Consider the following 24748-nt stretch of genomic DNA (forward strand, 5'->3'; position numbering starts at 1 on the left):
TGAAGAAACAACTTCCGGTTGATATGGGTGAAGCTCGGTAGTAATAAGTGAAGTGATTGACGTGGAGCCAATCAGCATAGAAGTAGGAAGTTGAGGATGGTTCGCGTTCGAAGTGACTTTTTCCCTGCAACTTACAGGTTATCTTCCGCTGTGTAAAAATCCTAGGTATTATTTCCTTCTGTAGCCGTTTGTTCTTTAGTATCTTTTGCCCCTAAGAGATGGCCTACCTTCCATGGTTCTCTTTTTGATTATTGTATTGCCTTTAAACTGAAGCATTTTTGCGTTTTGGATCTAGCTGCGTTACTATGGTCAGCAGATGGCAGCAAAGAGCCAACCAGATACCCGCAGCCCCAACATTGTGGTGAAGCCACTTCGTGGGCTTCCTCTCTGCTGCTGTGAATATGGGGGTGGTCGTGACAGTAACACGTATCAGTTGTGCTGTTTCCATTCGTGCAAGAAGGACATCACCGACTTTGCATCTCTGCAAATAGCTTTTCCAGTCCAGCACACAGGCTCCCTCTCTGATGCCACGGAGAGCGAGAAGGCGGCCCCGTCTCTGTGCCTCCTACGGGCGTGAGCAGAGTGCGATTTCTCCGGAAGAGAAAACTTTCTGCGAAGTCGTTTTGAGAGGCGGCGGGGTTGCTTGGGAGGGAAAGCACTTTCAGAGGAAGAGAAAGTCGACCGTGTTGTTGTGAGGGAAAGGTGGTCTAGCGGTGATTTTTTTTAACCAATCGATTTCGTTCGCTCCTGGGGAAACTTTAAATACGTATCGATTGGGTATCCCTCCCATCGTCAGGGAATCTGGTTATGGCCACTTAACAAGCACATTATTAGTTCGTTGTTGGGCGTGAGGTAGGTAAGAACGACAGAGAGACTTGGATGGAATCAAGGTAGATTCCAACGAATTTACCCTTTTGTATTCCCAGCCATAATTTGTCTACCAGCTTCATTTTAAACTGGACCAGAAGAAGGAAACTAAAGCTGTGTTCTTTATAGGTAGTAAATATCAGTAAACTGCAGTAGAACAGATTATGCATTCAAAGTACCTCAAAGATAAGTATGTGTATTGTTCCATAAGATGGGGTTGCACTACCAAAATCATGTTAAGGATTGAACCGTACTGGTACCTGACTAATTTTTGTGAGTAGATTCTTAGTTTGGACAGTTCCTGTTTTCCCCAAAGATACTTAGTATCAGAACCTAGCTGATTTTCTTGGGAGTTACACTTGAAAAGGTGATGATTAAATCATATGTCATTAATTGGATTGATTCAATATGTGTCATCAAATTGATGTCCCACAGGCATAGAGTTAAGGTCTGTCTATGCATAGATAGGATATATAAATAAATGTTCTCCATGATAATGCCAGAGGAAGAGATGGATGATCACTGTAATAATAATGGCAGAAACATTCCATTCATGCTGCATGAGAGAAGATACCTAGTATAGTAGTAACCATTCCTGAATTTTTACAATAGAACTACATAGATAGAAAACACAAACTGGATAGCAAATATAAAATATAAATGTATACCTACCTACAAAATGTTAGAAACATTGTATTGACTATCTTTTTACTTTCAGAGATATGGATGCATATAAGTCACCTGCTTGTACCATGCAGGTCAGCTTTGTTTGCCAGCGTTGTAGCCAGCCCCTTAAATTGGACACATCTTTCAACGTTCTTGACAAAGTCACCATCCAGGAATTGACAGGTAAAAAAAAATGTGCCTAAAGCCAATGCAATCATGAATTCCATATTGTGAATGCATACACTTGTCAATGGCTGAGAAAATTCAATGAAAGTAGAATGTAAGATTGTTGGAAACAGTCAGTAACACAGTGTTGTTATGAAGAATTCAGCAGAGCTTAATCTGAGGCAGTTCTCAAATCTGAACTCTGTTTCAGAAATCTCCTTGGAATTGGGAAGCAAAACCTCAAAGGAAAAATATTATTGACAGATATAGTAATATTTCTGCTGAGTTTAGCGTTATATGCAAATATTTTTATTTTTTCTGTGGTAATTGTTTATCTTTTGTGTAGCTCCTCTGCTTACCACTGTTCCAACAAAACTGAGTGATGCACAGGAGGAAGAGACCCCTTTGACTGAGGTAAAGTTAGCATATGATTCTAAATTAAAAGCAATACATCATTAGAAGTTAAACACCAGTCATTATTAGGAAGTATTATTTTTTTGGCATTTAGTCTGCAAATTTTCCTTATAATATGTGTACATTGTAAAGTGGCAGGTTATTAAAAGCTGTTTATGGACTTAAACATTTATTTCTCTTTGGTAAGGAATCACAAGATGCTAATGCTAAATTTCTTTTTAGGAAGTGTTTATTGAAAATCGCCAAGATGGAGTGTCCAGAAGATTCATTCCCCCAGCCAGGTATTAATTATTATGTTCTCTGCTCTAATACATTTGTAGTAAATGCCATTCTTTCACAGACTGGACATTTTGATCAAATTCTGATACTGAAGTCTTTCTGAGGTTGTTGCATTTTAATTCGGGTGGAGGATGTGCACATGCACACACTCATCTCAGCTGCACACTCAGCTGCTAATAAAAGCAAAAAAATAGAGGAAAAGCTAGAGCTAGAGCAAAAGATAATAAAAGAAACAAGAATTCTCCCTACCTATAGGAAGTGAAAACAAAATATATTTTAGTTCTTTCAGCCTTCCTTTGAAAGGAAACACAAATAGTCCTATGACAACTTATTAAGGTTCAATTCAAGGTTATGACAGCACCACTTACAAATGGTTCTTGCACTCATGATCAATGCAGCATCCCTACGGTCATGTGATCAAAATGTGATTGCCTGGCAACCATCATGTATTTATCATGGGTGCAGCATCTCAGGATCATGTGATTATCATTCGCGACTTTCCTTGAGGGCTTCCAGCTAGCAAAGTCAATGGAGAAAACTGGATTTGCTTAATGACTGACAAAAAAGGTTGAAAAATTGTAAAATCACTAAGTCAATAACAATTGATGTAATGTAATCTGGTGCTGAGCTGTGGGAGGGAGGAGTAAAGTGAAATATCAGCCTTGAGTTGTCGTTATGCAGAAAGTGATGCAGAAGAGACCCTCCCTAATTTCTTCACAGTTTTTATCAGATAGGTATGAAGAGTTTACTCTGGCAAGATTATGCCCTTTTGTGAACAGCAATTTAAAAAAATGATTTGAACATCTACACATTTAGTACTTGATTTCCCATGCCTGACTATTGCTTAGCGATAGATAGTTCTGGTCCCAATTGTTGTCATGTCAAGGACTACATATAGTTCATTTTGAACTGGATTCTCTATTATAGAACAACAATTAGTACTTGATTTCCCATGCCTGACTATTGCTTAGCGATAGATAGTTCTGGTCCCAATTGTTGTCATGTCAAGGACTACATATAGTTCATTTTGAACTGGATTCTCTATTATAGAACAACAATTTTCAGAAGGAGTCTAGGAATTAGGGGAGTTGGTCCAATATTATTAGTTTGTTTAGTTGCAAAAATTTAAAAAGCTAGTTATGTTTGCCCTCCACAGTAATGAGACCGAAGTATCCCCCTATTATTTCTGCCATAGGACATTCATCCCTGCCATTTTTTTTCCAGATCAGAGCAACCATTCTACAAAAGATTTTTTATGTGGCCATGGTTCTTGATAACTTGTATAAACTAACTAATATATATTCTAATGAAAAGGAATAGTTTTCTAAGAGGCATTTAAATTGAATCCAAGTGATTCTTGGATGCAATGAATCCAAACAAAACTTTGTTATTTTTTAACTCTATTGTTTATCTCTAACAATTCAGACATCTTTTTCTTTGTAGCTTAAGCCTGCAAATTATAGATTCTGTTTTCAAATATAGTGTATAGCAGTGATGGCGAATCTTTTTTGGCTCCTGTGCCAAAAGTGGGGGGGAGTGCAGGGGGATCATGCATTGATGTGCCACCCATAATGCTATGGACGCGACTCCCCCCCCCCCTGCTTTTGGCGTGGTTTTTTCACCCTCCCCAGGCTCCAGAGACTTTCTAGGAGCCTGGGGAGGGTGAAAACAGCATTCCCTCCCTCCTTCCACGCCCTCAGGGGGCCTCAGGAGCTTCCCTGAAGGCTCTGGAGGGTGAAAAATGGACCTATGAGGAACCCTGAAGTTCGGGAATGGTGATTTCCGGTTTGCTCGCAGGACCAGTTTTTGCCCTCTGGAGCCTCCAGGGAAGCCTCCTGAAGGCCTCTGAAGGCTCCGGAGGGCGAAAAACAGACCTATACGGAACCCGGAAATTTGGGAATTATGATTTTGTTTGTCCATAGGACCATTTTTCGCCCTCTGGCGCCTTCAGGAGGCTTCCCTGAAGGCTCTAGAGTGCAGAAACCAGCCCTACGAGCAAACTGGAAGTCCAGTTTGTCCTTAGGGCCAGTTTTTGCACTCCGGAATCTTCAGGGAAGCCTCCTGAAGGCCCCTGATGTCTCTAGAGGATGAAAAACGGCCCTATAGTTTGGCCATAGGGCTGTTTTTCGCTCTCTGGAGCCTTCAGGGAAGCCTCCTGAAGGCGAAAAACAGCTTCAAAAGAAGGCCGAAGTCAGCTGGAAGCCCGAGCATGTGCACTGGCCAGCTGATAGAGCAACACCTCGTGTGCCTTAGCAAATGGCTCTGTGTGCCACCTATAGCACGCGTGCCATAGGTTCGTCATCATGGGTATAAAGAGCAAAACCTATTTACTATTTAGGAACTGGAAATTGTTTGTGGAACAAAATGTAAACTACTATGGTTTAACATCAGAATTTTTGATGTTAAAAACCTCAGCCCTCTCTGGGCATGCATGCCGTCATCAGCTGCTCTTCCAGGCTCCATCACGTGCATGCGCACCGGACAGCTGCTCTCTTCTGGGTTCCAGCTTGTGCATGTGCACTTCAGTTTCGGCACTCAGTCCCAAAAAGGTTAACCATCACTGATCTATGAGAACACAGCTTATAACAAAATCTTGCTGCATTTTTCAGGATGATGTCAACAGAAAGTGCCAACAGTTTCACTCTGATTGGAGAGGCCTCTGATGGAGGAACCATGGAAAATCTCAGCAGAAGACTCAAGGCAAATTTATCCCTATTCTTGAATGTACTATCAGTGTTTAGAAAAGAGTGGTTGGAAGAATAAAATACAATAATTTTCAACTTTTTTTATCAAAACAAAGCTCTAATGAATAGTAGTTTTGTTTGACAAAAGCTTTCTGTCTCATTTAACAAATTGTAGAACTATTTTCTCTTTTCTTTTCTAAAATGAGCTTTTCTTTCCTTACAGGTCACTGGAGATCTGTTTGACATCATGTCTGGCCAAACAGATGTGGATCATCCTCTATGTGAAGAATGCACTGATACACTTCTGGACCAGTTAGACACACAGCTTAATATTACAGAGAATGAATGCCAGAACTACAAGTGAGTAATAAATTTCAGAAGGACTACAATATGTTCTTGACAGAATAAAGACACAGAGTTTTACTTTTGTTCACTAAAATATTTTTTACTGAAAAAGGTACCATATGCTCTCAGACACGTATATACTCAAGCTGTCGCAATTCAGCTTCTATTTTAAAATATAACAAATTATAGGTAATCCTTGACTTGTGACCATAATTTATGTTGCCAAGTGAGAAATTTGTTAAGTGAATTTTGCCCCATTTTATGACTTTTCTTGCCACATTTGTTAAATGAATCACTGCAATTGTTAAATTGGTAACATGTTTGTTAAATGAATCTGGCTTTCCCATTGAGTTTGCTTGTTAGAAAGTTGCAAATGATGATTACATGACTTCGGGACACTGCAACCATCATAAATATGAATCAGTTGTCAAGCATCTGAATGTAAATTACATGACCCTGGGATGCTGCAACAGTCATAAGTGTGAAAAATGGTCATAAGTCGCTTTTTTCAATGCTATTGTAACTTCTTACGGTCACTAAGTGAACTATTGTAAGTCAAGGACAACTGTATATCTACACAGATTTGATACTCAGAGATTACTGGCTGGGTTTCCAGGTACATAATTGTGAAAGAAAGTGAGGTTAAAGGGTTCTATATGGTTCATTGCCACCCCATATAATCACTGGTTTTTTGTTTTTTTTTAGGAAATGCCTTGAAATCCTGGAGCAAATGACTGAAGATGACAAGGAGAAATTACAGTTGGAACTGAAAGAATTTGCTCTTGAGGAAGAGAGGTTAATTGAAGAATTGGAGGAAGTAGAGCAAAAGCGCAAGGCACTGACTGATGATTTTGAGAAGGTCAAAACTGAGGCTGAGAGGCTGGATCAGGAGGAAGCTGAGTGAGTGAAATATTGCTTAAATATGTTGTTGGAGTTCATATCCAAGTTTTCATGTTTATTGGTGACTGTTTTTCCATTTTTTTCCTGCTTATACTAAAATTTCCATTTTTTATGCCTATACTAAACATCTTCCCGCTTTTTATACTGCTTTCCCAGCTATTACTTACCACATTCTGCTACACTTCATTTTCTCCTTATCCCTGACAGAATTTTTATTGGTTCTTGTGTTTTTCACATTTCCTTTAATATCCTATCTGTGGCTCACTTACTCTAGCTATCCTGAATACTTGATAGGAAAGTCCAGATAGAAGTAAATATAGTTTCATAAGTCAGACAGGGAAATGCTTATCTTTATGCCATCTGTCTAGCACTAGATAGGAACAATTTTTTTTACTCAAATTAATTCTCATGAAATTAATTTCTAATTCATCTGAACATTTTTGAAGCCTCTTAAAATTATCCCTCTTAAAATTTGTTCTTTTGGATTTGCCACTATTCTACATGCTGAATCCTTAAAGGTTTAGGGAGGTCCTCCAAAGAATTAACCTTATTCTCTTGATGTTTCCTGGAGGTATCAAAAAGAATACAGTGAATTCAAGCGGCAGCAACTAGAATTGGATGATGAACTGAAAAGTGTTGATAATCAAATGCGTTATGCGCAAATGCAGCTGGACAAGTTAAAGAAAACCAACGTATTCAATGCTACTTTCCATATCTGGTAAGAAAAGAGATTTGGATAGATAGACTGGGATGGGAGAAATGTAGTAGAGTACCAGTAGTTGAATCTGGATGGAGGAAAATGCATTTAAGTTACAACATATATACAACAGCATATTTGATCATTTGGGCTCAGCAAAGTTGAAAATTTCAGAAGACTGGACAGCATTAGAGCGAGTATAATAGTTTCAGTTTAAGTTTGCTGCAGAAGTCTAACTGAATACTGTTTTCAGTTTATACTTTACAGTGTCCACTCATGGTTGGATTCTTACTTTCCACTTTTTAAGAAGCAACCCTTATTTGAGAGTCTTAGGTCTTTCACCATGAATAAATAAGCTCTTTAATCAATATTTATTCCCTTTTTGGAGGGTACTATCTGTAGTATTTTTTTAATGATAACTAATTAGTAATATTTCACACATGGTCCTGTCCAAGATCCTTCTACCCTTGTTTTAAAGTTTCATATTGCTTTGCCAAACTGACTGGAACTAATAGAGATGGATTTTAAATAATCTGGGCAATATCAGACTGACTTCCTGTGCTAAAGACAGATTTTCATAAAAGCTGTGGATCTTGATGTTTATGTTTGGAAAATCATTTAAATTTTGGATAAGGTCCATAATTTGCTTAAAAAGACTTGTTTGTACTGTGGGTTAGATTTTTCTGTTTTCCTCAAAAGCTTAGCTGATTAGATTTCTTCCTGCATAGGCATAGCGGGCAGTTTGGCACAATAAACAACTTTCGTCTAGGCCGCCTTCCAAGTGTCCCTGTGGAATGGAATGAGATCAATGCAGCCTGGGGGCAGACTGTTCTGCTTCTCCATGCCCTTGCCAACAAGATGGGCCTGATCTTTCAAAGGTAGATACAGAGACATCAAGCCACCCCTCCCTTTGTCAGCCATAGGAATGGCAAGATTAGTTGACTTGTTTATTGGTGTAGAAGCCTATTCAACACTTTTCAATCAAATTATTCTTGTGGCTGTTTCTTGCAGATATCGTCTTATTCCATATGGAAATCACTCTTATTTAGAGTCTCTTACTGACAAATCTAAGGTAAGATCCTCACATTTTAGTTTCCAAAAATCCCTTTCATGCACCTGCATTTTGGATTTCTAGAGTACTGTATCTGTTTGTACTTAGAAGAGATTAGTCAGTTCGGAACAATATATATCCAGGTTGCCCAAAGTTTTTAATCATAGTTTGGCTATTCCACTTTAAATATAATATGTTGAAATATCTTGGTTTCTGAGTATTTATTGATGGGAAATGGGCTTAATAAAAGACAGAATTGATTTAGCTTTTAGCATTTTTAGTTTAATGAAATATTCATGCATGATAAAATACTTAGATGAAGAAATTGAATTTATATTTTGGAACTATTACACATTGTGTTTATGCAGTGTATGTAAACAAATATAATAAACATACAACTTAAATATGTGAACACTGTACTGCATATTTATTTAGGGACGTGTTTGAATATTATCTTCTTACAATTGTACTGTTTAATTTGATATTTTATATAGTCTCCTTAAATATGATACTGAATGTGTGGAACATCAGTATGAATAAGTGTTTTTGGGTAGCATCTCTCTACACTTGTTTTACCATGGATCCCATAGGGATTTACCATATTTTTCAATGTTTAAGATTCCCTCCCCCCACCTCCAAAAAAAGTTTGTGGAAATGTCTGTGCATCTTATACAACGAATGTTGCCAAAGCCCCGCCCATCCACTGGCACCCACCCTTCAACCTCTGCCTCCCAGCAATTTGCTGCACCTATCCCTGCTGCCTGGAACAGGCCAAAAATGGGACGTGTGGAGGTCGAAAATGGGACGCACAGAGGCCGAAAAGAGAGGTGTCGATAGGTGGCAGCGGCAATGCGTGGTGATGGTGGCAAGGGGCAGTGGTTATCACCGTAGCCTGGAACAGCTGATAGGCAGTATTCCAGGAAACAGATCCAATCACCAATCAGCTGTTCATGCTAAATCAGGCTGTGCTAAGGTGACCATGTTTGCTGCTTGCTGCAAGGAGGCAAATTGCTACGGGGCAGAGGCAGATTTTTTTTTCTTGTTTTCTTCCCCAAAAGCTACATGAATTTTATATCCAAAGCATCTTATAGTCCAAAAAATATGGTATTTGTATTTTAAAATGCCCTAGATACTAATTGAAAAAGAAGCTGGGGTTTATGAGAAACGGATAATTCTCCATTGGAGTAAAACAGATTTTATTTTCTTGTTTCCTATAGCCTTGACTTACGGTAGTTTAGAAGAGCAGTAATAAACAACAAAGATTATTCATGCTACCTAACTTGCAATGAATGCTCTTTATTGAGTAAAGACGCTAAGCAGCTTAATTAATAATAATGTAGAACCGTAGGACAATTCCCTGTATTTCTAATATGTACATTTATGTCTTCAAGGAGCTGCCTCTTTACTGTTCAGGAGGCTTACGGTTTTTCTGGGACAATAAATTTGACCATGCAATGGTGGCATTTCTAGATTGTGTACAACAATTCAAAGAGGAAGTAGAAAAGGGCGAGACCCGTTTCTGTTTACCTTACAGGTAAATGTCAATGGTGCAGAAAGTAGGTTTTCTTTTATTACAAATTTTAATTCTGTCTGGTTAATCTAAATTAAGTATCTCTTGCTGAACTATTATATAATTGAATTATTTTCTATTAATTTCAAGGTATCAGGTATACCAGAAGTTTTGCTTTTCTATTTTAACGCAATATAACAACAGCTAGATTATTGTGGTTCTTCAAAGTACTAATAATAAGCTATCACATTTAGTGGTCTTGGTATTTTTTAGTTGACTCTGCTTTGTCATTTGGTTGTTGAAAATATGTCAAATAAAGAAAACTGAAGTTCTCTCTCAGCAAGAGCTTTAACATAAAACTTATATCTAAAGATTAATAAATCAGGGCATTACAAAAGAGGAGTGGGATTTATTAAAAAAAATAATGTAGTGCTAATTTAAGATAAAATGCCAGCATTTTCAGTGTCTAATAGAATCTGTTTTTCCAATACAGAATGGACGTGGAAAAGGGCAAGATTGAAGATACAGGTGGAAATGGTGGTTCCTACTCCATTAAAACCCAGTTTAACTCAGAGGAACAGTGGACAAAAGCGCTCAAGTTCATGCTGACAAATCTGAAGTGGGGTCTAGCTTGGGTTTCTTCGCAATTCTATAATAAATGACAATTATGAAGGAAAAAGAATTCAGCATGGCGCAATATACCAAAATAGGACTTGGGACTGTGACAGCCATACATTAATTTAGAAAAAGAAAAATCCTCAAGCTTGATATTACATTATAAAATGGAATGAAGCAAAAAGCTTCATAGCATAGTTTACATAACATGTAGCTAAAGTATACAACTAAGCTTAGGAAAAGAATCATGTATTTTCTCCAATAGGACAGGAAAAGGAGACAATATTCGTGGTCGAGGCTCTGCTTAGTTAGGTTATTGTAGTTTCATTATTGCACTAAACTAGAAATACAAAATAAATACACTGATTTTTTTTCAGAATAGTTTATCAGTTCTAGAGAGAGGAACACATTAATGTATTTTTTGTCAGGTACATTTACTTGTTTATACTAAAGCTTCTGCTTTTACATGTAATATTTATTGTCATAATCCATACATCTAATATTTGTCTTACATGCTATAATTCTTTGTGTTGTAATGGTTATGCAAGACTGCTGTAAATGGTTTTGATGCCCTAATCACGGACAAGATACCTTTCTTTGAATCTTCCCTCTTAAAAGATTAAGATAACAAAAACTGTGTGATATCCATTAAACTATTGAAGTTATGAGGATGTGTAATGCCTTTTTAGTAGTTATCTGCTTACAAATCCCATGCTTATGTCAAATACTATAGTACATTTCTTGATAATTAGGCTCTTCAACTTCAGAAAAATGAAGGGTTTCTAACAATCATTCACTCTATTACCTAGACTGTGCTTCAGAATTGCATAGACTGCCTCAGTAATGCTCTGCAGACTGATGCCTGTGGTGCTGTTGAGGTAGTCCACAACCTTTCAAAAGAAAGACAGAAAAGGTTTAGATGGATATGCTATATCCTATAAAGCTAGGGATCTTATGGCTAGCAAGTCACATGTAGGACAACAAAAATCTCTTCATTTAATACATGAGTGGACTAAATGATAAGATATATGTACCTGATTCCAGTCTTCATGATTCAGCAGGAAAGAACTTGCACCAATTACTCCTACAGCTAGTAGCATGAGGTCTTCCTTTACAGATACAAATTTGGCTCTATGAAATTAAAATGACAAAAAGAACAAGAACTGTATTTCAGCAATATAATAATGATGTACATTTGGAAGTACAAACTTCCCCTGTTTTCCTTAAAATAAAACCTATCCCAAAATAAGCTCTAGTATGTTTTTGTGCTTAATATAAGCCCTACCACCAAAATCAGCCCTACTTAAGAGTCTACATGGCTGGCCGGCTGACCATTTCATCTGGTTGCTCACTTTGCCATGGCCGTGAGGTGGGGTGGTGATGGAGTTTACCTCAGCGCTCCCACAGCCAGGCCATCCATGCTGACACCTGCCTCGCAGTGGCAGCACAAATAGCCATGTAGAGCAGGAGCCTACATGGCCACCAACCCACTTCTGCTTGCAGCTGCAATGGAGCAGCCACAAGGACAGTTGGGTGTCAGGGTGTGGATGGCTTGGCTGTAGGGGCCTTGAGATAAGCCAGCGTGGGGCGCATTGGGCAGTTCCACACACACCCCCACCTCACCTCGTAGTCGTGGCACTAGCATGTCATTTTGCCACCTCCTCTGTTTTGGCCACAAGTAAGCAGAAGTGGGCCAACAGCCACATGGTGTTCTGCTGGATGGGGCTGCTGGAGCCTCTGCCACAGAGCAAATATCGGGGTGTGGGTGGCCTAACTGCGGGGGCCTTGAGGTAAGCTGGTTTGAGGCATGTGAGGCAGCTCCAACCCCCACCCTCGCTTCACAGCAGTTGCACTGGTACACCACCTGGCCTCCTGTCCCACCATGAGCAAGCAGAAATGGAACTCCCGTAGATGGAGAAAAAATAAGACACCCCCCCTCAAACAAGCCCTAGTTTATTTGGGGGCCCAAAAGAAAATAAGAGCCAGTTGTATTTTAGGGGAAACATGGGTATTTAGCCATATCAAACCAATATGGTAAAATAGTTGATTATTTGTAAAGCATTTCTGTTACATTCACTCATCTTTTGAATCAAAATATATGTTTTGAAGACATAATGGCTAGAATGCCTATCGCATCATTATATTTAAATAGCACATTTCTCACAAATTCATTGTGTTCAGTGGAGCCCACATACTGCTGTGAGTATCCATATAATAAAACAGTATACTTTCTTCTGAATTTCTCCTGTTACATTGAATATATTAGGCAACAGTGCTGAGTGGGGCTGTATTTTGCTGGCAGCTAACAATGAAGAGATAAATTTAATGTTTTCATCTCCCAAAAACTAAACATTAACAAAATTTAATGTATAGCCAACAACCCTATTAGCATAGGAAAAATATTTTTTTTCCAATTTCTGTATATTGCGCCAAAGTGTTAAAAATGTAACATTGGGAACCGAAGGTTTTCTTAAGAAAACATGCAGATTTGTGAAATCAGTGACACTTTTCTGTAATTAAAAAAACCCAGATTCAAAAAGGTTATTTGAAATGTTAAAAGGCAAGTAAAAGGATCCAAAATAAAACCGTTTCTATTTAAAAGTTCACTAATGCAGAGGCTGCCAACCTTTGGGGACCAGAGACCGGTTCTATGGAGACCAGAAGGGGTGTGGTTTCGCATGCTGCCTGCATCCTGTGCATGGGGCTTCGCTTGTTTGCTCAGCCCAGTTTTCAATTCTGCAGCTTTTAATTTTACGCCATAACTCATTCCAGTGGTGTAAAACAAAGTAATTGTAATTATGTCTTCCCAGTAACTCCTCCAATTCATATCACAATAACTTACATAGGGAATATTTAGGTACATTTAAAGTTCAAAACTATCCCAACCAAGTAAAAAAAAATGCTTTAAGCTGAGCATTGTCCATATTTAAACATTCTGCAGAAGGAAAGGTTTATATGATCCCAAAAAAATCATTATGATGTTTGCATACTGAAGCTAGATTCTATCAGGAGAGCATTGTTTACAAACACATCTCTTTTAAAATCTGGTAGTGGAAAACTAACCCAGATATTCTTGGTCTATAAAGTTAATTTCCCATTTGTGCTGCTTCAATATGCACAACTCTCAAATTTTGACTTCCCTTTATGGCATACATTTATTGCTAGCTTGCTTCTTTCAGAACTTACAGTTGAAGTTCACTTGGTGAGGAGTTTTCTATTGAAGACTTCAGCAAGGTATCATAAATATTGTTCCGCAAAAGATATGATAAACTCAATAAATGTTTGCACATTTCATGCAGCTCTTTTGTGGGACGTAAATAGCCATTGTATCCTAGTATTGGGAGGGGAAAGTCCAAGAATTAGATGCTATAAGAAAGAGAGTGGGTTTCTATAAGGTGTGAGAATCTATCTCCTTGATCTTATGATCTGTGAGCCATGGATAAATTTGCTTCCCTCACTCTCTTGTTTCTGTCTATTTCAATACTTTCCAATTAGCTAACTCCATGTCCAAAGCAGGACAAGAACTCATCATTTCCTGGTTCTAGCCTTGTGCCTTAAACACTACGCCAAATTGGCGGTCATATTATAACAACCCATAAAACCTAACTATCTCTGTGATGCCTGTGATAAAGATTGAGAATAATCACTGATCCACAGCCCATTTTATTGAAACATTTAGCTTTCTAACCACTAGAAGCAAAAAAAAAACCCACACACAAAAAAACAAAGGAATAATAGGATTGCTAAGAACAACAGGGACATGGCCCTGTAGTTCATTTGTTAAAAGAAGAAAATGTGTAGTCACTGCCTTCCCCTGAGATGTTCTGTAAATTGTCACTTTATCCTACTGCTCTAGGATGTAATTTGGAGATTTTTTTTAAGAGCAGCAAAAGTTGGATAAGTGCTTCCACCTGCTGTAGAACCTAGGAAATAAAGAGATTTACCAATTTAAGAGTGGCTGCTCAGCTACAGTAAGAGATATAGACAAATCAGAATCCATACCAATTTTTTACCGTTTCCCTAAAAATAAGACCTCCCCGAATAATAAGCCCAATCAGGCTTTGGAGCGCATGCCCTAAAATAAGCCCTCCTCCAAAAATAACCCCTCCCTGAATATATTGCAGCACAGTAGCAGCTATGAGGTGACCACGCTCGCTGTCTCCTGCACCTCAAAAATAATAAGACCTCCCCAAAAATAAGGCCAAGCCCTTATTTTGGGGGTCAAAAGAAAATAAGACCCTGTCTTATTTTTGAGAAAACACGATACTAGCAGGGCAAAGCTGTTTCATAGACTACAGTATATGTTTCCTAGGTATACCTAAAACTTCTAGGAGAACTTCAACATAAGCAAGTGGAACTGGAACATTGACTTGAAAATGCAGAGCCTTCAAAATAGCTAGTTCTGATTCTAATAATTCTTCTGTAGTGTACGAGAAACCCAAAGACTTCAGAAACTTCAGAACCATTTTGTTATTAACAATCTGTGTAAAAGAAGTAAGAACATTACATCCAAAATGCCAATTTTACTTTGCCATAGTGTACTATGTTTTATTGGAATGGGTATGTTGCTGTTTTTAACACAACATGAATCATATTAAAAAGCTGCCCAATTAATTCTTTCTACTGCTAATAGTTTATATTTATTTATATATCAAACTTCTTAACCATCCCATCTCCCTCATAGTTGATAGTTCATCATTGTGAAAGCCAACTTCATATATAGTCATACATCTCCTTCAGCACTAACAATTAACGCAAGCTATTTATAAAGACACCATTGCTGAGCAGTTTATAACATCTATTTTCGTCCTCTGATCAGATTGTCTAGTGAGAAATAATTATATTTTTCTCAAATGCACACATGCATTTAACAGTCCTTTTTCTGTCATTGAGAAAGTCCACAAGATATCTCAGAAACAAAACTTGAATCTCCTTACTTTGTAATGGAAAGAAAGCTTGCTGGCAAGCTGAATGCAAGAGACTAAACGCAGCATATACGTGTCTTCCATTTGTACTTTCAATGAGGCCCAATTGCTGTCTTCTTCCTTTCCTAGAGTCAAATTAGAGACCTCTTCTAAAAGTTTGAGCATATACCTAAAAATACAAAAGCATTGATAATGTATCTAGAGAAAAGAGTAGATACTTACTTGAAATTTGCTTTATAATTTACAGAAACAAGTACCCGTGTAACTACACTGATTTTACAGAGTGACAGCTATTCCAAAGAATCATGAATTAATGTATGAAACAGCTACAATAAGCTTTAGGACCTTCACCACCACCACCACCCGCCCTGCGCGCCCAAGAATCGAATTGTCCATTTGATTCAGTATTTTTGGTGCAATATATTCACAATTGGATATTAACTGGGATAATTAAAGTGGCACAAGAATGCAATTTAAATACTCCAGACTTGGTTTCAGACAAAGTTTTATAAAAACAAGAGATGGGAAAGAAGCATGCAAGAAAAGAAAAAGAAGCATTGAAATCTAAATTGTATATTTGTAGACTGAATGCATTTGTAGTGGTGTCCACAAATTCCCCCTCTGATAGAATTTGGGCTTTTGCTATTCAAAGCAGGCTTGTCATTAAATATCTTTTGATTTGTAACTGTTGATAAAGTATTTCCCACAAACAATCTTTTGAGACTTTAAAAAGGAAGAGTATATATTTTAGTTTATATATTTATAGGTTAAAGCTGTGATTTGGCTGCTATAACTACATCTATAAAACAATAAAGGTTACAAGAAATAAAACTGCAACTTTAAGCACATCTACTTAGAGGTAAATACTACAAAATTAATTTTATTTAATCTGTGGTAAACATATAAATTAAAGGTTCTATCCTAATATCGACAGTCAAAGAGAAAATAAATACCTTTCAAATATTTCTATTGCTTGATATGTGGCTGATTCAGTTAGACTCCACTTCCCAGCTAAAAGAAAAACAAATTCTGGCACAGACACAAAGAAAAATTATCATAGTTAGAGGCTCTTCTAAAATGTCTTTCAGAATTTCATCTCTGTTTCAAGAACTTGTTAAGGCCAATTCTTACCTACTATCTGTGTGACTTTGAAACTGCCTGCCTCATCCCGCAGCTCACTCAAATATCGCTCATTCTCTATAGCCATGTGAAGCAAAGTATCTTGGATAATTCCAGGGGTCACTACTCCAAAGATAGGTTCTGAATATTGGTATCGGGCAGACACCTGTGCAGGTAAGCCCATTCTAAAAGTATTGTTAATACTCTGAAAAAAAATTATCATTAAACTACAGTAATTGATTTCTTCCAACAGTTTGTTCTGTTTCTATTAATAAGGAATATAATGATGGATAAAACAGGGTACAGTGACATCTATCATATTAAGATATTATCTATTGATGTTTTATATGTTAATGCTGTTCATGTAAACTGCTTAGATTTAACAGTATTGAAATGCCATTAAAGCATCAAAAATAAATACAATTCAATGTAAACTTTATGAAAGGGGATAATAAAGTAATTTAGAAATTTAAAGATTAAATTAGTCTAATATAAAATTGTACTTTCTTTAAGCTCCTGCAGGGAATACTCCTAAATGCATCTCTGACTGAAGATTAATTGTAGATGAGAGAGAAGAAAAGTACTGAAGCGGTAGGTACATTCATGATATGGCTAGTAATATATTTCATATAAACCTATCTTTAGAAAATGAACAGCAACCTTATTTTAAAAATCCGGCTTTGTTTAAGGGGACAATACGAAATACATTCAGAGTTGTGCCATTAAATTGCAATAGCACATATTAAATTCAATTAGAATATGTGTGAATTTATCGAGTAAATTAAATACCTAGTCAAGGAAAGAAAAACTGTGCTTCTCCAAGTTTTTAGCTTTCACTTTGAAGGGGAGAAAAAAGACACACAATTAATTTGAGGAAATCCTCATCTACCATACCGTGCCATAAACTGTCAGCTCAAAATATATGTCACACCTCCCCTTTTAATTAGAGTTTGCCCTTATCAAAGATGGCAAAAAAAGCATGACCTTCACAGCAGTAACAGTTTTTTTTTTAAAAAGCCTGGCGTCGCGATAAGCGTACGTCATAGCCCTCAACAAAAATGGCCGCGCGGTCCTCACTGGATTTATCTTCCTGGAGTTGATATCTACTTTCTTGCCAAGGTCCTGGGAGAGATGTCTGCGCCACAACGAGGAGGGAAGTTTTTGCGCGTGCCGCCGATGAATGCCAACCCGCAAAGGATGGCTCCCGCTGGATTTAATCCAGGGCCGGGCATGAGGGTGGTTCGGCGAGGGATGAACACTCGCAACAACGCCTTAGCGCTCGGGCTAGGAGTTGCCGTCGCAGGAATCTGTATCCTTTTGTAATCTGAGTGCCATGGCTGTCCGAAAGGGAAAGCGTGCCGTGAGCCAGTTTCATTGTTTGCGTCCTTGGGCTTCAATAACCTTAAGTTGTCTGGGTTCTTGCGCGTCTCCGTAAGTCCACAGAAAATGGAAACTTTTCTGTTTAAAATCGGGGGCGAGGGCGGAAATTCAGACCTCTTGCATGGCAAGCAATATCTTGGGCCTGCAGACCACTTAGAAATGGATTGTTTTCTCCCTTCCCTCCCTGATTTTAGGAGGGGAGATCAAGATCCCCGCGTGGTTTTCTCCTATTTTGCCCTAGTTTTATTCTTGCAGTTACAACTACTCAAGAAATGACTGGCTGGCAATTATTCTTCAAATGCCCTGGTCCAGTGAATACTGAGTTTCTGTTCTCATAAGCCGAAGCTTATCCACTACACCATCTTGGAAACTGAAATCTAGCAACTCCAGATTATACTATAAATTTTCACAGTGAGTTGCATGAAGCAGAGAGTTTCCTTGTATGCTTTGGCTCCAAGGAAGCAAAATGCATTGCTCCTAGCTATATCCCAGCCTATTTCCTGGATCCAAATAGCTAAGAGCTTTGAGTTAGAATTTACAGGTATTGAGATTTTTTTTTAACTTTTCAAAGATATAAGAAAGGTTTTGAAATGTAAACATGTATTTATCTACATTTTAGTGGTCCTTTCTCCAGAATATGGGAATCCATCACTTGTTCATACAGAATACCTCATCCAAACTGATTGGATCTATCTCTATCTCCCCCCCCCCCCCCTTCCAGAATGACATTGTGTTTTTTTCTTAAAGCATATCTGACATCAAGGGTGGTTCAGTGGCTAAGACACTGAGCTTTCGATCAGAAAGGTCTGCAATTCGGCGGTTTGAACCTAGTGCTGCGCAACGGAGTAAGGAGTAAGCTTCCGTTACTTGTCCCAGCTTCTGCCAACCTAGCAGTTCGAAAGCACGTAAAAAATACAGGTAGAAAAATAGGTATCACTTTAGTGGGAAGGTAACAATGTTCCGTGTGCCTTCGACATTTAGTCATGCCAGCCACATGACCATGGAAATGTCTTTAGACAGCGCTGGCTCTTCAGCTTTGAAATTTTCTCTACACTATTCCTTTGCATCCAGTTTAAGGCAGAGAGAGTGTCATGGTGCAATACCTCTTGACTGGTGGTGGAAATGACTGTAAGATTTATTTAGCAGAGGCTAGTAGCATGCATACTGGAATTTTCCTGAGCTGTCATGTGCAGATACCTACACCATGTATGCTTTCTCCCAAGATGGCTTGCTGAAGGAAGTAGAATCAGAGGCTGAAATCATGCGAGCACAGGCAGCAAAAACCTCATCAGATTGAGATTGAAAGAATTGAAGAATTACTCATTTTAGATGTTGAAAGTCAACATTCCTCTTTGTGCGTTCAGACTACTTGACGATAAGTTGCACAACTCCAAGGATAACACCCTGCATTTCAAAGTGTTCACTGATAACATATATATCGCCATGTCTAAGCTATAAAAGCTATTTAAACCTTTTATCTGCTTTGTGAAACTCCAATAAACAAACTCAATGGAGGATAATTGTGTGTGAGAAGTTATTTTGGGGTAGAACTCCAAACTGCCTGAGGAAGAAGGCTCAGAACTTTATGTACTGAGTTATGTTTTAAAATATATTTTACATCTGTAATGATTTATTAATATTAGAAATAGTATAGGTGAACTCTTTGTGTTCCTCATATACATGTAACTTACCAAGGTGTCAGGTTTTATCAGCATATTTATATTTACTAGAGCTGTGTAAACTTCAAAGTGGTATTTCATTTTCATGGTGCTTTGAGGGGGAAATAGACCTTCAAAGCTGTTTTATGAAGTAACATGACCCCTGCTATCCTACCTTTGCTTTGTATTCTGTAGGTCCCTCCACCCCCACTCAGCTAGAGCACACACACAATGCCTCAATAAGGTTACCAATGTTGCCTCCACAATGGAAAGCTCTGCTAATCATGTCAAATTCTAAATTCCTTGCAAAGAACAAACATATTTATAAACATGACAAGAAGCAAAATTGTAATAAGAATCTTGCTCAAAGGATTGTTTTTTAAATCTTTTAAATATTCTTACTTAGAATTGTAGGTTCTGAATATAATACCTTTGAAGACTATTGACCTAAAACATGTGTAACCATTATATTTGAATTGTTCATCTCTTTTTCTGCAGCTAACTGTAACAATTTAATTAATGTATTTTAATCTTTAAATCTTTCCAAATTGGCAATTATTATTAGAAAAGAAATATTTTATTAGCTATCCTAAAACTCACCATCCATCTTGAGTAATCTGTTTGAAAGTATGAGGTACTATGGAATAGATAAAATGCGAGGTTGCGCTCCGAAAAACGTCTATGGATAGCAGCACAAAAAACATTTTATTGATGAGAAATAATAGACAAAAACAAGGTTAATTTAATGCAAGATATTAAAGTTTTGTCCATTTTAAAATAGAACCAAGAGAAGAACTGATGACAGAAGGATATAATTGTCAGTGATTCTTTTATTTACAATTATTAGAAAAGTAGACAAAAATATAATTTTGAATACTAATATTTAATTTGAAATATAACCATGTATAAATATAAACATATAATTACTAAAATGCATAAACATTTATTGAAATTTGAAATAGAAGAACAAGTAAGAGAATGAATGAATAACGGCGACCAGAGGTGAGGCAGGCCCCATTCCTGACCTTTCGGAAAGATAACCCTGGCCTTGCTTGGAGTACACAGAGCAGCATGCAACCATAGGGCTGGCTAGCACCCTGAAAGCATTCCCTATCTTTTAATTAATTTTTAACATTGAATTTTATTCATATTTGCCTCTTTTGCATTTTATATACTGTTTTTATATTTTAATATTTTATTTGTACACTGCCCAGAGTGACTCTGAGGGAGATCAGCACTTTCAAAGTTTTTGGTTATAATATCCAGATGGAGGCTATTCACAATTTCACAACCCCTTTCCTAATCAATGCCCATATTGGACCCAATCCAATATCTGAATTTAACCAAAATCTGAATTTATAACATGTTTATACCGAATCATGTGCTACTTTAATTCCTGCCCATAATGTTTACAGCAATCTGCAACTCTTTTATTTCATCATTTAATAATTATATTTGTCACTTCATTGGATAATTCTAACTCCATATAATTTAAGTTAAAAATGCTACCCTTTGGAAACACTCTATTTATTACTAGTCATTGTAAAGCTTGTCTTTTCATTGAAACATTTTGTGCTTTGATAATTCTATTAAAATACCTCATCCTATAGTTTGTTCCGAATGATTTTTGAAAGTTATAAGCAGTGCCTACCAAATCCCACATTATACATGTATTTGTTGTTACTTTAGATAGATAAGCCAATTTAACTTTCCAGAAAGTTGTAAAGTTAGTTGAACTCATCTATATTTTCTTGTCCTCTTTCCATCCACAAAAAGATAAGACTTTTTTTTAAGATAAATGTTTGCTTAGTGTCTTCTAGCACAGAGGTTATACTTGGGATTACAGTATATTAGGTTTGAAAACAGACTAAAATCAGGTTCTATAATTATCCAATTGCCCAACTATTAACTTGATTTCTGCTTTTAATGGGTTTAACACTAAAAGAATGAAATTTCTTTAAGAGTCCTAAAAAGTATATGTTTGCGTCTATTATTATTGCTTTACATTCTTTTTGTTATTTAATTACCAAAAAAAATATAGACACTCCCTTACTTATGAACTTTAGAATGACAAACGTTTACCCATACAAACAAACCTATCCCTGACTCCAGTCTAGAAGGTTCTATAAGTAGAAAATACATTAGTTTATGCATGCTGTGAGCCTCCTATCAGGAAGGTGGCAGTACCACATCCTTGGCCAGGAGCATGTCTGGTAGGCTCCATGAGCCTTAACTGAGTGGAGCAGAAACGGACATGAACATGCCTGAACAGGGTCCAAACACCTCAGGAGAAAAGAATTGCTGAGGCACTAAAAATGGTCTCCACCTGAATACTGACACAGGAGGGGGCTCTATCAGAGAAGAACAATTGACTCATATACATGCTTGGAGAGGTTTAATGGCAGGAAAATGGGTGGCATGAGAATGGGCATTGGAGCTGGGAGTCTCTCATTGCTGGGAAGCTCCCACCAAATTTGCTCCTACTTATCCCTGTGAAGAATTAAACGGTGTAGCTTGCTTATCGTTTATATGATCAAGACTAAACAGTGTACACCTCACCCTTTCATTTGTAGATTGTACTGGTTTATCTTGCTGGCAGTTCTTTCCCAGTGAGGGTCCCAATGGCCTGTCTTTGCCCCAGTGGCTGAAGTGTGAGCAAGTAAGTGAGCAATGAGAGAAAGCTGAGATGTTCACTGCTGTTTAAAGAGCATTCAGGGATTAGGGTTAATTTGCAATTGATCAGGTGAAGAAATGTAACATAATTTTTTTTTAAATACTTGGACTTATGAAAAAGGCACTTAGTAATAGCCTCTTGGAAAACAATCTGTTCATAAGTAGGGAACTGTAGCCGTTTCTGTAATAGCTGCCATGATATTGTACATTAAGGGGTTCTTGGCTACTTGGACTTAAAGGTACTTTGCTTACCCTCAGACTATTTATGATTTAGCAAGAGCGTATACGAGTCACAATTCTATTAATGTGGAACAAACGTCTCTTAAAATGTAAGCCTTTTCAGTTCAGATTGATCCTCAAGGTAGCTTAAACTAATAAGGTCATCCAGGGCATGAACTAATACGTAATTTCAATTGAAAATATCCAGAGAATGACTACAGTGTTTAAATAAGATAATTCTATTGTCACACAGAATTAGTACCAGCACACTAATATTTTTTTTCCAGATATTAGAAACACATTACTCACATGTAATTTTTAACAGCTTTGCAAATTATCGCACATTCCGAAGCATTTGATGCTTCGGAAGCATCAAAAGTAACAATATTTAATGAGGCTCAGAATATCTGAGCACTCCTTTTCAAAGCAAAATTTATTTCAAAAAGTGGGATCTCAGGGCAGGTCTGGCAAAAGATTATGGCAAAGATCTTTGCCAAAGGAATTGGTGAGTAAATTAATTCCTTGGAATTTCTCTGGAAAAGGAGATTGTCCATGTATGCTCCATATGACTGTTTCCCACTAGACGGCAGGACAGTCGTTTTCTGTGGATTTGAGTGCTGGGATATGATGAGATTAGCCATCTTTCTCACAACTCCAGTGGGACTTTTTAAAAGAAGCTATGTTTGCAAGCCACACTTTTAGAAATTGCTCATTAACTATTTCTAAGCTATTAAAGACCTTCACAATTACAAATTTGAAAATGATTGTGAGTTTACATTTAATCATGAAAAAATTTTTAATTGTAAGCTTAAAAATTCAAAGAATCTGAAATAAACAGCAAAACATAAAATAGGATTTTGAGCCTAGAAAGTCCTAAATGGATTAAGGGTCCAGATATAAAAAGATTTGGAATTACTTATAAAGCACAAATAGCTTCTGATATGGTTTTCACATGAAATGGATAAATATTTTAATAATTTCAAAAATTGACCATTAGAGGGAACTAAATTTTTTACATAAAGGTATAGAGGCTTGAAAGTTGGTTTATGTTATAACAATAACAACACTAAAGGAGAATTTTAAAGAATGGGATTAGATAGAAAACAGTAGCCACAATGTTAACAATATTAATGATGTCTGCTTCTATGGAGAAACTTACAACCACAATTGAGCCCCAAATTTTTGTTACTAAGCAAGACAGTTGTTAAGTCAGTTTTGCCCCATTTTGAGACTTCTTGCCAGAGTTATTAAGTGAATTACTGCACTTATTTAATTAGTATCATAGTTGTTAAGTGAATCTGCCTTCTCAATGACTTTTTCAAAAAGTTGCATAAGGTGATCACATGACCTTGGGACATTACAACTATCATAAATCTGAGTCAGTTGCAAAATGTCTGAATTTTGATCATGTGACCATGGGAATGCAGTGTGAAAAATGTGGAAAATGGTTGTATTACTTTTTTCAGTGCCATTTTAACATCAAATAGCCACTAAACAAAGGATTCTGAGTCAGGATTGCCTGTATGTTCAAAAGATATTATTGAAAAAATATCAGATATAGAACAAATGTTATTTGACAAAATAAGAGATGGTATCAAAACTGATAGGCCAAGAGAATGATTTAGAACAGCTGTCCCCAACGTTTTGGGTGCCAGGGACTGGTTCCGTGGAAAGAGGTTTTTCCAAGGACTGGAAAGGGCATGATTTCACACACTGCCTGCATCCCACACATGCGCAGATAGGAATTCACTCATTTGTATGGCTCAGTTTCTGGTGCACCACAGACAGGTGCTGATCCACCATAGCCCAAGTTTTGGGGACCCCTGATTTAGAGAAAGGTTTCATTGATTGTACAAAAGAAATTGGTTAAAGTTTGAAGTTGAAAAGGGAAATACAAATGATAAACCAAGAGAGTGATCTAGATAATTTTTCAAAAGAGGTGTGATGGAACATATATATGAAGGTGAGGTGAAGTGATGGTTTACAGAAAAACAGCAGATTCTTTCAAAGGAGGGAACATGTTTGAAGAAAGAGGGCAAGACAAGAAACTTCCACCACAGAGCTGGATTTTGGGAAGCAGAAATAATTTGGGATAGCCGGTCTCTAGAATCTCCCAAGGTATAGCCATCAGTTTAGGATAGTATATGTTTAGTCTGGAAAAAAATCTGCCTATACAGCGTAAGCAAATACAAGAATTGAACTTTGGCGGTTTTGTTTTGCTTTGTGTTGGGGCAAGGCCTGATGAAGCTTGAAAGCTTTCTGTGATGGGACACAGAAGAAATGAAGAGAAATCAAATCCTACAAGAATATTTGAACAAACTGAAGATTGACACTGATAGAGGTAAAAGGAAGGAATATAAAGATGGGTTTATTTTAAATAGTTAAAATAAAATATGTTACTAATAGCTACTCTTTATGGACTTTCTGCTGAAACTGGGACTGGAAAAAATGCTTTATGGAATAGATAGCAGATGGGATATTGCATAAAGTGATAAATGTTTGTAATTTTAGAGAGGCTGAAGAGTTACTAAAATGTATACTTGTGGTGGTTCTTTATATTTTGTTCTCTTTCTTCCTTTTT

At 37.2% G+C, this 24748-nt stretch overlaps 2 protein-coding genes and 1 long non-coding RNA gene across 6 annotated transcripts; 2 read left to right on the forward strand and 1 right to left on the reverse strand.

The window, feature by feature from the left end:
• The first annotated feature begins 10 nt into the window (after positions 1–10).
• Positions 11–10858, forward strand: BECN1 (beclin 1). 4 transcript variants are annotated; one of them, XM_032235297.1, is made up of 12 exons: positions 11–137; positions 1586–1716; positions 2045–2112; positions 2335–2393; positions 5001–5091; positions 5299–5435; positions 6126–6320; positions 6892–7038; positions 7746–7895; positions 8029–8089; positions 9460–9602; positions 10072–10858. In XM_032235297.1, exons 1-12 carry the CDS (start codon positions 97–99, stop codon positions 10238–10240), a joined length of 1392 nt encoding a protein of 463 aa, XP_032091188.1. In that variant the 5' UTR covers positions 11–96; the 3' UTR covers positions 10241–10858. The 4 variants fall into 4 exon arrangements, with proteins under 4 accessions (XP_032091188.1, XP_032091189.1, XP_032091187.1 ...); XM_032235298.1 differs by having other exon boundaries at positions 45–165; XM_032235296.1 differs by lacking the exon at positions 11–137 and adding an exon at positions 194–573.
• On the reverse strand, positions 10560–16425 carry CNTD1 (cyclin N-terminal domain containing 1). The gene is made up of 7 exons (XM_032235301.1): positions 16250–16425; positions 16072–16147; positions 15131–15287; positions 14512–14674; positions 13380–13524; positions 11228–11324; positions 10560–11083 (listed from the first exon to the last, which is right to left on the reverse strand). Exons 1-7 carry the CDS (start codon positions 16419–16421, stop codon positions 10976–10978), a joined length of 918 nt encoding a protein of 305 aa, XP_032091192.1. The 5' UTR covers positions 16422–16425; the 3' UTR covers positions 10560–10975.
• Positions 16426–17261: 836 nt separating this feature from the next.
• On the forward strand, positions 17262–24488 carry LOC116522583. The gene is made up of 3 exons (XR_004256982.1): positions 17262–17546; positions 18811–21934; positions 24404–24488. It is a non-coding gene; the product is annotated as an uncharacterized LOC116522583 (long non-coding RNA).
• The last annotated feature ends 260 nt before the right edge of the window (positions 24489–24748 follow it).

This window comes from Thamnophis elegans, chromosome Z, assembly GCF_009769535.1.
Source record: "Thamnophis elegans isolate rThaEle1 chromosome Z, rThaEle1.pri, whole genome shotgun sequence".
Taxonomy (NCBI): domain Eukaryota; kingdom Metazoa; phylum Chordata; class Lepidosauria; order Squamata; family Colubridae; genus Thamnophis; species Thamnophis elegans.